Source organism: Mesoplodon densirostris, chromosome 3, assembly GCF_025265405.1.
Source record: "Mesoplodon densirostris isolate mMesDen1 chromosome 3, mMesDen1 primary haplotype, whole genome shotgun sequence".
Lineage (NCBI taxonomy): Eukaryota > Metazoa > Chordata > Mammalia > Artiodactyla > Ziphiidae > Mesoplodon > Mesoplodon densirostris.
In genome coordinates, this window is record NC_082663.1 from 92,349,417 (window position 1) to 92,363,749 (window position 14,333).

Below are 14,333 nucleotides of genomic sequence, written 5' to 3' on the forward strand. Positions count from 1 at the left end.
ACCAAAAATACCTTCCACCAACTATCACAATTTTAAGGCTATCTGGACTAGCAAATCCTAACAAAGTCTTAATTTACTATCAGGGCCTGAAGCCTCAATTTTTCTATTTAATTCTAAATATGTTCAGTCCATTTTTAAAATTTCTCACATGTACCTAACCTTAGGAGCACACAAGACCAATATTAAAGTTTTCCCATAAATGTAAAAGTATTTCTGGTTTGATTTTGATAATTACATCACAGTTTGTTTGGTTTTGCCTGGAATAATGACTTCTTGAAAACTGTATAGGCTGTCACATAAATAAATTAAATACTTTTAAAAAGAAAAATTAATGTTTTAATATTTGGTATAATGTTATCATTATAACAGAAAATTTGACTAATAGCGAAGTTAGTCAAATTGCTAACTTAAAAAGACAAATTTTTAATGTCAACAGGTTATTTTTGTTTACTAGAGTCATTTTTTTTAAAAAAGTCAAATTCTTTTCTTAAAAAACAACAGTAAATAAGACTTAAAAAAAAAGAGGAAAAAATAGTAAATATAAGAAATACAATCAAAACTATTTGGCAGTGCTCTTTTAAACAATTCCCTTTTCCAGTCTATTATGAACAGTCGCTGTGTTTCACCATTTTTTTCCATTTACTCCTCTGTTCATTCAGCATTGTCTAAACACTGACTTTCCCTCCCATGCTTGATTTCCACAATGTCTTCCCAGAAAAAGAAAAGTCAGGATTCAGTGACAAGATGCCTTTAAGCAGTTACCTCCTTAATAATGAAGCCACAATGAAAGCAGGATGATATACCAAAAAGAATGCTACGCTGGACCTTGAAATCTGGTTCCAGTCACCAGTAAGCCTAATAAACTTGGCCTCAGTTTCTTCATTTGTAAAGTATGAATACTCTTGTATTATCCCTAAAACCCCTAAATCTATTAAATACTAAGTTTTAAAAAAAAACTATCAAAAAGAAATAATTGAAAAATTAAATTAAATCAAGTTTGATGCAATGCAGTAAAAATGAAAATTGGTTAAAGAAACAATTTCTTGACTTTCAGAATTAGATATTTTAAATCAGCCACTTTTACTATCTCAGCAGTTATCTAAACATGTTTATTTGGTAATTAGAATACCTTGAAAATAAACTGACAAGTCATACAATATTTACTTTTATATGTTGAAATATAATTGGCTATTTTTAAATCAAGTTAGAGTCTTCCAAGACTCTAAAATAGGCTATTTCAAGGGAATTAGACACGCTCTAAGCCATTCTCCAGTAATCTTTACTTGATCTAGAATCCCCAAAACATCCAAATGAAACTGGAAAACAGCTTTTGTCCAAAAGAAATATACCAGATTCTTAGAATTTACATGTACAAATTGGTTGTGCAGAGTGGGCTTGCCAGAGGCTTAAAAACTGGAACTAATTTTAAGAAAAACATATGAATTTGCAACTTGCTAAGGCACAACATATTATTGTTATTGTTAGTAGTGGAAAAGGAATTCAAATCTCTGATCATCCTCAAATATTGCAAAGGGATATCCTCTGATCAATTTCCTCAGAAATACTCTTTTAAAATTCTTCTTTCCTCCATTAACCCATGCCCTCTTTTGTAGTAATTTAAGACTTCTTTTTCCCTTTTCAAATTAACATATGTATAAGAGGAAACTAACACTTATCAGTCATTTCTCTTCTACTTTACAAATAAGGCATAAAGAAACAGAATCTTAGTATATTTCCTCCAAGGATAATAAGCTGTACTTCATTGTTGTTTAACAACTTGGAAAATAAAAGATGTTTTAAATGTGGGAATGAAGTTACCAATAGCAAATTTCCTTTAATAAAGACAAACAACGCAATACAAGCATGCTCATCTAGCCAAAAAAAAAAAAAAAAAAAGATAAGAACAATTTATTGATGAAATGAACTAATACAAAATATATAAATTGCTCTTGCCTTTGGAACTGAGATTATAAATTTTTTTCATAGTCAACTAAGGTGTGATTAACATTTAAGTACAAAGGTTATTTAACATTTAAACACAAAGGTTTCCCCATGAGTTACTTTGGATTTATAGGATCTCTCTTACCAGTGTTTCTCTTGATGCAGGGTTTTATGAAAGATGAGATGTTCAAGCACCTTATTCAACTGGGGACTATTCTTCTGAACACAAGTCTGGACAGCAACACAGTGCCAGAGCAGGTGGTTAATTTCATATCCTTCCTGATTAAGTCGCAAATGTTCCTGTAAATAAAATATACCTGAGAAAGAGTTCTTTGACTTGAATAAACATGAAAATAAATTTTAAATGCATATTTTTTCTACGCCACGTTACACCAAGTGGAGCAATTTAAATACATTTTTGTAAGTATATATAGCTAATCTGAACTTAATTCTTAATATATTCTCACATGGATCCCTTGTGTTCAATGACGTTTTACTTAAATACAGTTTTACTTAAATACATTTTTGTAAGTATTACTTACAAAATGTCTTACTTACATACATTTTTGTAGGTATATATAGTTAATATACTTAAATACATTTTTGTAAGTATATATTTACTTAAATACATTTACATAAATACATTTTTGTAAGTATATTTACTTAAATACATTTTTGTAAGTATATATAGTTAATCTGAACTTAATTCTTTATACATTACTTAAATACATTTACTTAAATACATTTTTGTAAGTATATATAGTTAATCTGAACTTAATTCTTAATATATTCTCACATGGATCCCTTGTGTTCAATGACATCAGTTCCACAATGTGACAAAAATCCTGTATCTGCTAAGGGACAACTATTAGACACAATTGTGCTTCTTAAAACCTATATGACTTAGTTCTCCCTGACACCTGGGGGAGGGAAGAGGGGAAAGTTTGAACAATGATCAAACAGCAAACTGGGTTTTAAAATGTGGATTTTCACTTTAAGGACCAAAATATTGCCTAGCTGGATGTGGTCAATGTCTGCAAAGTAACTATTTTAAAAGGCTACAAAATCAGAAAACAAATGGGCTATATGTTTTTTTCTTAGAGTGCTTCCTAACAGTTTCATAGACTTAGCTGATCTGCTAAAGTAAATGGTACAAAGAAACTTGATTTTATTTTTAGACACAGCACTCCCATTGAATTTTTGTCAACAGTAAAGATTCAAATATACATCCTGTGATATGTACTCAAATTACTAATTTAGCTGATATTTTATTCTTTTATGCTCAAAAGAAACACTTAAAGAGATTCCAAAGGATTTTACAACTCTCATTTACTATACAAAATAACATCAAGACTATACTTAAAGAAAGTTTTCATGTTGAGTACTCTTAAGAGAGAAAGCCAGAGTTCATGTATAAATTTTAAACTAAGTTTAAAATTTTAAACTTAGTTTTAAGTTTCTAGTCAACTGCTTATTTAAGTCTCACAGATGTGTATTGATTTGCATTATGTCAGGAACACAGACGCTGGCAATAAAGACAGGAGTAAGATAAAGTCTCTGCACAAGGCTACCGACTCGGGAAAAATCATCCACAAAAGCAAATGGAAACCAGTCGGTGTTTAGAATGTTAGAATTTCCCCCCAAAAAGCTTTATCCTACAATAATGTAAGACATCAGACTGAGACATGCAGACTTCAGTATATGTACATATTTCATCTAAATAACTCAATTTTCTGCTTTGTGGTAGAGTCTTGCCCAAAAGTGGAACCCATATAAATGAAATTCTTTTCTCAAATTGCTCTAGCAGTCTGAGCCTGGATGCCTGACATCCCTCATGTTGCAAACATTCTGAATACATATGTAGGTAGATATGTTTTGAAACTTGTGGATGGCTTGACTAATTAATTTAAAACAATCAATACTTTGTTTTTTTTTTTAAATCATGTGTTGTGCATTGCATGGCTAGAGACTATTCAGTTAGGTCAAAAATTCTCGTTAACAAGCTTATATACCATCACCAGAGAAAATTCCCAAAAGCCTTTGGTAAAGAAATGATCAGGATTTAGATAATGAAGAATATTTAAGCTTGATTTTTAATTTTATATGATACCATTTTTACTTATCACTGAAAAAGAAAAAAGAAGCCTCTGACTTCCGGAACTGATTTGACATCAATATTACTACAAGCTGGTCTGGCGCTCACAGTCAAGTCATTTTGTTCTCTTGCTGGATATAAACTCACAGAATATCAACCTCAGACAATATTGCTCTGATAAATACACAAAGCCACTTGATATTTTTGTTTCTAAGCACAGACAAAAAGTCACTGTGCCACCCACAAAACACCCAATCAGAATTGCCCCTACTTTCTGGCAGCATCAAATCTAAAGAGAATCCCTGCTTCTTTAGAGCCTCCCCCAAATCACCCAACCAAAGTCCAAATCCTATAACAGAATTATGCTAGCACCCTCTAACTGAGACATCACATAGTCCTCTGGATGTGTGTTCTCTCTCTGCAACAAATAATAAAACCAGTTTTACCAACTGCATGTGTGCTCCTGAAGGGTTCTTGAACCCGCCACACATGGGAATTTTCCAAATAAGTGAGGCTTATCTCTTATCCTTATGCATTATATCCTTATATATTTCAAGCATTTGCATGGAAATTCTGCTAAAGTTTCTTCCCTGCTTTTTACTTTTTTCAAAAGAAAAAATGTATTTGCCAAACTAGAATGAATTAATATAATAATGATGATGTAATTTAATACAATCATCACGTACATCATCCGTGTAGCAGACCAAGAGGAAGGAATGCTCTGAACTATTAGGTGGTGTAGAGTTCTTTGCCTTTACACTAAATGAGTCCCACCCAAGGTGAGGCTGGCAGATAAATCCCCTCTGCAAACTTAACTAGAGTACAGAAATAAAGAATATATATTTAGAAACTTTTACAAAATTTGAGTTAATTTTCTTTTCAGTCTAGTAAAAAAATTAATGCCTATATATTTATTTTTTTAATTTTATTTTTAGTAATTTACTATTATTGTAGTTTTAAAAGTATCAGCCTGTGACGGTCTGGAAAATTCCTTACAAAATTGTAGAGGGATTTTTACCCTCTACACAGATAGCTTGAAAAGCACTGAGCACTGCATTAAATGACTCCCAGAGAACTAGAACTTATTTTTCCCCTTCCATCTTTTTGGTGTGTGTGTGGGGGGGTGCTTCCTATAGGAAGTGCTCCCACTTCCTATAGTTCTTTCATCTCCCCCACTTGCTGCCCAGCTTTGGGCTATGCTGGTTTGCAAACTGGCCGCCATACATGGAGAACAAGGTTGGGGGAGACCTGAGAAAGAGGCAGGCCACTCCAGATTGGCAGGTGGCAGTTCAACAAGCAAGGAAACTTACACAGGAGACTTCTCTTCGGCAGCTGCAAGAGAGTAGATCTCCACACCTGCCCTCCAGAATCTTAAGGTTTATGTAGATGCTTTAACTAGGTTCAATCACCTATACCATCCAAATGGTCTCAGCAACACATTACGGTCTCAAGGCTGCATCCTTGGAACCAGCTCCCACTGTGGAGACAGTGGGCAGAGCGTACATTTTAAAGACAGAAGCCCACCTACCAAAGTGTTGCCAATCTGCTGTCGGCTGAGAACTCAGGTAACCCTATCAGCTTGAATTTTGTGCAAATTTGAGAAGCTCTGAGTGTCTGACCAGGCTCTCTTTGATAACAAAAATGAACTCTGAAGCATGGGCTCTATTGTGGCTGCTAGAAGACAGCTTTCTGAGTTTCATCCTTGTTTTCAGTTATTTGGGGGATAGCTGACATTGCCATGATAGGACCCCTCAATACAAATGCATTACCTGAATAACAGGGCATGAATCATAGGATACTGCTCCTAATTTTAAAGAACCTGTGTCTCAGTCTAACCCAATTCCTAGTAACCATTTATAATTACAGTACAGCATAAAATGTCCCAAATTTAGATAGTGCCTTTAGCTTACTGAGTACTGTACTTAAAGCACTAAAGGATGAGACTGCTAATACATTTGAATGTAAATCCTATATGTTTCTTAGTTTTCAGAAAACTATTTGTCCAATACTTTAGGATGGATGCAACTATTTAGTAAACGGTCTACTGCATTTTTGTTGAATTTGAATCTACCTACTCCAAAGAACCATGTTATTATTATAATGTGACAAGTGTGCTTAACAAATTCAGCTCTGCTAGTGAGCAAAGGACAGAGTGGAAAACCCAATCCAGTGTTCAGGCTCTGCAATTCACAGAGCCAATTAAAGTGTAACATTTGTCAAAGTCAATGGAAACCCTGTGTCTGGATCAGCTTGAAAGAACATTAAAAGGAGAAATGGGTCCCAGCAGCAGGGAAAGGAGATTTCCTATTCTTATACAGAACCAACACCCATATTGTGTGTATCCTAATACCTATATCCTACAGAATTCCTTTTTTAAAAGCAATTTTATAATAGCACTTTGAAAACAAATTATGCTTCTACTTCAATGCTTATAATATATTAAAAATAAAGTATTTTACAGTGGCCAAAATATGCTGTCATGGACCCCTTAGCATTACTGAAGGATATGAGCTGTAAGAATAAACCCACAAATCCTCTACTGTAGCATATGAATAATAAAGGGAGAGAGGATGAATACAGGTATATCTTTTATAGTCCCAGTTTTCTCTCTTCTTCACCCTTACTTCTCCCAGAAGTTGAGACAGATGGGTACTGAATGGGTAAATACTCAGCGGAACTAGGGAGCCTGGCTTAGATTAAACTGTACTGGAGAAATTGGGCTGAAACTGGAGGACAACATTAAAATATGCCATCCTGGGCTTCCCTGGTGGCGCAGTGGTTGAGAGTCCACCTGCCGATGCAGGGGACACGGGTTCGTGCCCCGGTCTGGGAGGATCCCACATGCCGCGGAGCGGCTGGGCCCGTGAGCCATGGCTGCTGAGACTGTGCGTCCAGAGCCTGTGCTCCGCAACGGGAGAGGCCACGGCAGTGAGAGGCCCGCATACCGCAAAAAAAAAAAAAAAAAAAAAAAGTCATCCACCACTGAATCATTTGAACCAGCAATTTTCAGCAGCACTGTGGCTACACTACCTTTTATATTCTTTATATTATGAGGTAATGGGAGTAGACAAAGGAGGGCAATAAGTCTGAGAGGCTAAATTCTGTTATAATACCTTCATAGAATCTCATGTATGGAGGTGAAATAGAACTTAAAAAGACTGAAACTATGCCTCTTTGTTCTAAAAGTGGAAAAAAGCACAGAGACTTAGTGACTTGTCCCATTATAAGCAGATATATTCTTTTCATGTGTTGACATTCTTGCCTCTTTCACTTCAGACCAAGGTAGATCTTAACTGTATAGAAGCAGTGAACTTCCATTTCCTTGCTGTATATGTGCACCAAGAGTGACAAAAACAGATTGATTCAAGGAGAAGCAGAATTAACACTGAAAGTTGCCGGCCTCACAAGTGGAACACTCATGTTGTCAAGATTTCACAGGATCTTATTTGTTTAAAGGAAGAACACTCAAATCATCACTATATTAAGCGCAATTAACTACACAGTTAAGCACAATTATTTAGTCAGCATAAGCATGTCCTTAGACAAAAAATTATTACATTTAACTGACTAAGTTAAAGTGAGTTCCTAAGTATATTTTTCAATAATTATTATTTATGTTTGCATGGCTCTTAATAATTTATAAGGCACATGCTTTTTTGCAGTCTTCACAACAACTCTGTAGATTAGTTAGGGCAAATATGATGATGATGATGATAATGATTATGGTCGTGGTGGTGTCTTTTTATTTTTTTTGAAGTTATTCCTTCACTTCATATATATATATATATATATATATATATGTTTTTTTGTGGCTGCACAGTGCAGCATGCAGAGTCTTAGTTCCCCAACCAGGGATCAAACCCGTGCCCTCTGCAGTGGAAGAGTGGATTCTTAACCACTGGACTGCCAGCGAAGTACCTGGTGGTATCTTTTTTAAAGATAGGCAAATGGGGATTTGGAGAGCTTAATGGACCTACTCTGGATCACATAGTCAATTGGTGAACAGGCCCTTCCTCTTGAGAGTCAGTGCTTTTTCTGTTGCTCAGTATCTTGGGTTATAAATTTATTGTTAAAACATTTTTGAAACTTTAAAACAAGATCCTTTTTATGCATGAAGCAATGTGTGTTCATTAGTAAGCATAATCAAATGGTTCAAATGGCTTAGTATACGTCACTCTTTATATAAATGGTTTACCAAGTTATGAGCCAAAAAGAAAACACTAACTCCTAGAAAGAACACAAATAGATGTGGTTAAATGTTCCTCCTTATAGACTTAAATTTTAGATAGTTGTGGAAAGGGCCCAAGGGAAGCACAGGGAAACTGTGAGGCAGCTCACAGGCAAAATTATTTTAAAAAAGAATTTTCCTTAAATTTCCTTAGTTGCTCCAACTAGCATCATATTAAATGCATTTTTCTCCTTTTTAAGAAATTATTAGAAAAACAAAATTTCTATTTATAAATTATAAAATAATAAGTATATATAAGAAAAAATAAAATAATAAAAGAATCAAGGTTTTGAAGTGTTCACTGCTTTCTTTTGGAATATATGTGAGAAAAGGAAATAAAAGCATTACAAGCCCCAAAGATTGAAGTTTGACTTTTGAAGTACATCAGCCTATAAGGTATATGAACACTGGAGTTCTGTTTGTAAAATCATAGCTTATTACATACCAAGGAATTATATTTAATTGGGACAGATAGTTTTCTCTAATGTTGATCATTAATATCTAAGTTAGAAATTAAAAGGAGATGTATCATATACCAGGTATTACTTTCTCAATTTTGAACCATTAAAAAAATTTCAGTTGATTTTAATAGCATATTAAATGTTATTACATATGAATCATGGAAGCATAAAAGTATTACACTTGCTCTCATTAACAGCCTGTACTTTACACACTCTCCCTTTAATAAAAATGTAATATCTTAAAATGCTCATTTAAAAGTCAATCTAGGGCCTCCCTGGTGGCGCAGTGGTTGAGAGTCCGCCTGCCGATGCAGGGGATACGGGTTCGTGCCCCGGTCTGGGAGGATCCCATATGCCGCGGAGCGGCTGGGCCCGTGAGCCATGGCCGCTGGGCCTGCGCATCCGGAGCCTGTGCTCCGCAACGGGAGAGGCCACAACAGTGAGAGGCCCGCATACCGCAAAAAGAAAAAAAAAAAAAAAAAAGTCAATCTAAATTATGTTGCAATTTTTAATTAATCAGCTGAGATGGAATCTATAAGGAAGAAGGTATTATGGCATTACTCCATTTAAAGTAGTAGTGGTGGATACTGATGCCCCACTACTGATCCTACTAACTACTGTCCAGGAAATGTGCACATGACTTTAATGTCTGTGCTGTTCACTCCTCCTCTGCAGCTAAATTCATCTTCAGCCATGTTACTGAATTAGCAAACATGATTATTTAAGCATAGTAATCTGATCTGATTCATCATGTGCTAGGATATACTCACCATCTCAGAATCTAAATTCTTATCTTCCACAGGGCTAAAAATTGATTGAGAAAGGAGTTCTCTTTTACATACAATTTCCACGATTTTCAGAATACACTGCGCATTTGAAAAGATGTTTGGATACTTGCAATATAATTCTCCAGAGAAAGAAATTGCTATTGTAAGAAAAATAATTTGAGAGAAATATTTCATTAACATCTCACACTGCATTTCATTTGTCTTTTAGTTATTAAAATATAATTAAATTCAGTACTTAAGAAGCTGAAACTGCTGTATATTTCCCCATCTATTGAAGATTAATAATGTTATGTATGACCCCTGGTGGTATAATAGAAAACTACAAGGTAAATAATTCATACATAAGAGTTCATATAATTCAGAACAGCAATTACATAATGGTTGAATGCCCAATTAAGTATAGTTACTACACAACAATCCCTGGAAACTTCCAGATGAAAATAAATCAAGTCAGAATAGATACTATTCATAATGGATAATCTGATATTGTAATCAATGTCATTGCTTTTAAACCAACATTCTCCAGTTTAATTCTTTTCAAGATGTCATTGTTGTTTTTAAAAATACATAGTTTAACAACAGCAACAATTATGTCATTTAAGATAAGACTGTGTGGTATTTAACAGAACCATCTCTGTGCTGTTCTTTTTACAAACTTTTAAACAATCTTTGAGTGGAAAAATTAGTAATAACCACTCTTCTATTGGATGGCTGTATGGGTAGGTAGTAGCAGTAACTAATAGCCTCAGGTAGGAATCCACCTGTTGCTGAAGATGAACATGTAGCCTCAGTAGGGCTCCACTTAACAGCATGTGCTAAGAGGGCAATATCTAGGATTTTATCCTTATATGAAACAAAATGTTGGTGTTCTTGCGATATATCAACAATAACAAGCCAGTGTAAGAACTTGAGGTTTTATACAAATAATCTTTCAAAATGTATTTGCCACCACTACCTGAATACTTGATGAATCACTATGCTGAACACTGTGAGGAGTTAAAAGAGATTTATAATGTAATGAAGAAAGCAAAACAAGTGATACAGTAGACACAAATTCCTATACTGTCAATCTACAGCCATGTCTTGGTTTCAGACCCTATCAAAACTTGTATCCAAAACATTTGCACTATTACCTTCTCCTCCCCTCCTCTATGGCTTTTCCCATCAAATATTACTCCCTTTCTTGCATCTTGAGTCTCTTGATTTCTTATCCTACAACATATTAATCTTCTCCTCTTTTGACCTTGTTTTTTCATCCAAACTATTGACATATTTCTCCTTCCTTTCATAGCTAAGCTTTTTAAAACAGTTCACCACCTTTGTCTTATGCTTAAACTTTCCCTTCACTCAGTTTACCTCCAATCTGAACTTTGCTTCCACTAGGTAATGCTCCCAAGAACAATGACTTTCTGACTTCAGAAACCCATCACCCGTCTCAGACCTCCTATTGTTTAATGATTTTACAGCTCGATAATGTTGATCTTCTGGACTCTCCCCTCTTTGGCTTTCTATATCATCACTCACGCCTTTCTCTACTAATTCTTCTCTACTGGTTGATGTCTGTTACTCCAATAATCTATTAAATGTTTATGTCCCCCAAGACTCTACTACTAGAATAAATTCCTCCCCACCACCACCTCCCATTCCCAGGTTATCTCATCCACGTTAACAGTTGACTGTCAAATGATCCATGTTGATACCCATGAAATAAGCGATTCCCAGGCTTCACTTATTTCCCTAGTTCCAAACCTCTGTTTCCAACTGGGTATACACACCTGAGTGACCTTCAAATTCAGTATGTCCAAATGTTTCTCCAAAATTTTCTCAGTTTAGAGCACCATTATCTTGACCTTATTAGTCAATATGTAAAATTTAAGATTCATCCTGAATTTGTCACTTTCCCGTATATATAGCTTAGATCCAAGGGATCACCAAGTTCAGTGTTTTTTATCTCCTAAAAACTTTTCAAAACTATTTTACTCTATCCATCCCCATTTTAGAAGTTCATACCTTTAACATCTCTTGCCTGTATGAATGTCATAGCTAATGGACCCCCTGCGTCCACTCTCTCCTTACTCAGTCCAGCAACTACATCACCACTAGGGTTACCTTACTAAAATATGAATTTAACTTTCTTGAAATCCAGTGAGTTAGATATTACAGATAAGAAAATTGAGCCACGGACAAGTTCATACGCTTAGTTAAGTAGGAAATTTAAAAGTAAAACCCAAGCAGTCTCGCCCAGAAGCTGTGCTCTTCAGTACTGTACCTATTATCTTTCACGAAAAATAATATACAGCCTATACTTTTTGTTTGTTTGTTTGTTTGTTTTTTTGCGGTACGCGGGCCTCTCACTGTTGTGGCCTCTCTCGTTGCAGAGCCCAGGCTCTGGACGCGCAGGCTAAGTGGCCATGGCTCACAGGCCCAGCCGCTCCGTGGCATGTGGGATCTTCCCGGACCGGGGCACGAACCCGTGTCCCCTGCATCAGCAGGCGGACTCTCAACCACTGCACCACCAGGGAAGCCCCAGCCTATACTCTTTATAGTGATAGTCTGAGCTTCTCAAAATAACATAAAACATTTTTAAATATAGAAAATAAAAGACAGTCTACCATATAAATATGGTTGAAGCCTAAGTAAATGTTGTTTAAAACTTTCCAGGTGACCATGAAGGAAATATATAAAAAGTCGTAAGAAGACCAAATAGCCAATCTGTCAAAAAAGCAAAAAAAAGCATTTTTGTGTTGCATCAATAAATGTTTAAAAACCATAAGGAAAATAAACCATTTTATCATTACACATTTGCTTTTGATGAAACAATTTCAAATTCATTTGAGATTGTATGCTTTTGAAATAACTTTAAAACATTTGTATCAAGGTTAAAATACTGGTTCAGCAAAAAAAAAATTCAAAAATCATCTCTCCATTACATATAATGACCAATATTGAATACTATTTTGTTCTATGTCCTTTAGAACAGTATTTTCCAAATTGCAAATCATGCCCCTTAAGTGAGTCATGAAATCAATAGAAAGGGGATTTTTAAGTAAAATAAAAGAGAAAATATCATAGTACATTGCACAGTGCCTTGTCTCAGTATATAGATGAATGTGGATTGCAATAGTTCTGAGAAATATTCTGCCTGTGCATAGTATGTTGTACCGAAGTCCCCATTCCCTCATGAAAACACACACACACACACACACACACAATGTCATTACTAAATACACACTTTCATATCGTACTTCTGTGAAGTTCAAAATACATGTATAGTTTAAACTGTTTTACATAGACAACAGAAAATTAAATATCTGCAAAAATATATGATTTCACAGAAAATGAGAAAAAAAAACACACACTATAGAAATAAATGGAATGTAAATGCCTAAATTGCTAAATGATAAGATTACAGAAAAGGACCAAATAATAATAATAACTACCATTATATCATTATCAAGATATACATATATGCAAATCCTCTTAACATCTTAACAATAATGCAGGGTATTATTAGATCTACATGTAAAAAAATAAAATTAAATTCAAAAGATGATTCTACCAAGTCTCAGTGCTTCACCCAAAACTATTAAGCAAATAAGTAGCATTACTGGAATTCAAACCCAGGAATGTGTGTTTTGCATCAAAAGACAAGAATTTCTGTTACAGCAGTGATTTCCAAATTTTTTTTTTTTTTTTGCCGTACGCGGGCCTCTCACTGTTGTGGCCTCTCCCGTTGCGGAGCACAGTCTCAGCGGCCATGGCTCACGGACCCAGCTGCTCTGCGGCATGTGGGATCTTCCTGGACCGGGGCACGAACCCGTGTCCCCTGCATTGGCAGGCGGACTCTCAACCACTGCGCCACCAGGGAAGCCCCCAAATATTTTTATCAAAAACTTCTATCATTAAAATAAATGCTAAGAATGCACCATGAATATTTGTAAATACATCCATAAATTATAAACATGCACCATTTATCGACTTTTAAAAATAAAAAAAATAAAATGTTTATATCATGCCAAGGGATCTCTTCATATAAAGCACTTTGATATAGTACTATGCTTCTCCAAAAGACTGAAGCTAGATGAGAAGGAAGTGGAGATCAACAGATCATTTAAAAGAATATTGCAATACTCTAAGTGAGCATGTTAAAGTTGGAAATAATAAATTCATCAGAAGAAAAATAATTTAAGATTTTGCAAGGGATCAGAGAAGGATATTGGAAGCAATACTTTAAAACTTTAAAGTGGGTCTGAAGAGAAAAATACATAATCAACATATCAGCTTGCAAAACTGCTGTATTATACACCAATTTGGTCATGAGTTTCACTTTATCCAGAAGTGAAACTCTATACAACTATGCTTGGAAAAATGGTTTTATAACCTTTCATCTGTAATATTCTGAAAAGCCAGATTTTTGTTGAAAAATATGCCAGTCTTTATCTCTAAGGAATTCTGGAACTTTCTATGCATTTGTCCTCATGTTTCATTTGTGTAGATACTCTCTCTGTAGGTTGACAACTTAAGCTTTGCCTCCTAGAGTAAATTTCTGCTTGTCAGTTTCTTTCCCTGCTCCCCTGTCTTTTCTTCCTTTATTCTTTCACCCCTTCTTTCCTTCTCTTTTCATCTTTTCTTATCTTCATTTCTCTGTTATCTAACCGTGAAATAGAAATGCTGAATAATATTTATTATGTATTACATTGTAATAGTTAGTGATGTGTTTTATGTTCTTTATAGAAGCTTGAAGAACACTGCTTATATTCCCATCTAAAATATATTAAGCCAGGCTTCCCTGGTGGCGCAGTGGTTAGGAGTCCACCTGC

At 35.0% G+C, this 14,333-nt stretch overlaps 1 protein-coding gene across 1 annotated transcript in view; it reads right to left on the reverse strand.

The window, feature by feature from the left end:
* Positions 1 to 14,333, reverse strand: part of TMEM232 (transmembrane protein 232) — a 224,044-nt gene that overhangs the window by 199,221 nt on the left and 10,490 nt on the right. Inside the window, 3 exon segments of the mRNA XM_060094374.1 lie at positions 2,087 to 2,220; positions 9,496 to 9,650; positions 12,126 to 12,225. Coding sequence (XP_059950357.1) covers positions 2,087 to 2,220; positions 9,496 to 9,650; positions 12,126 to 12,225 — 389 coding nt within the window.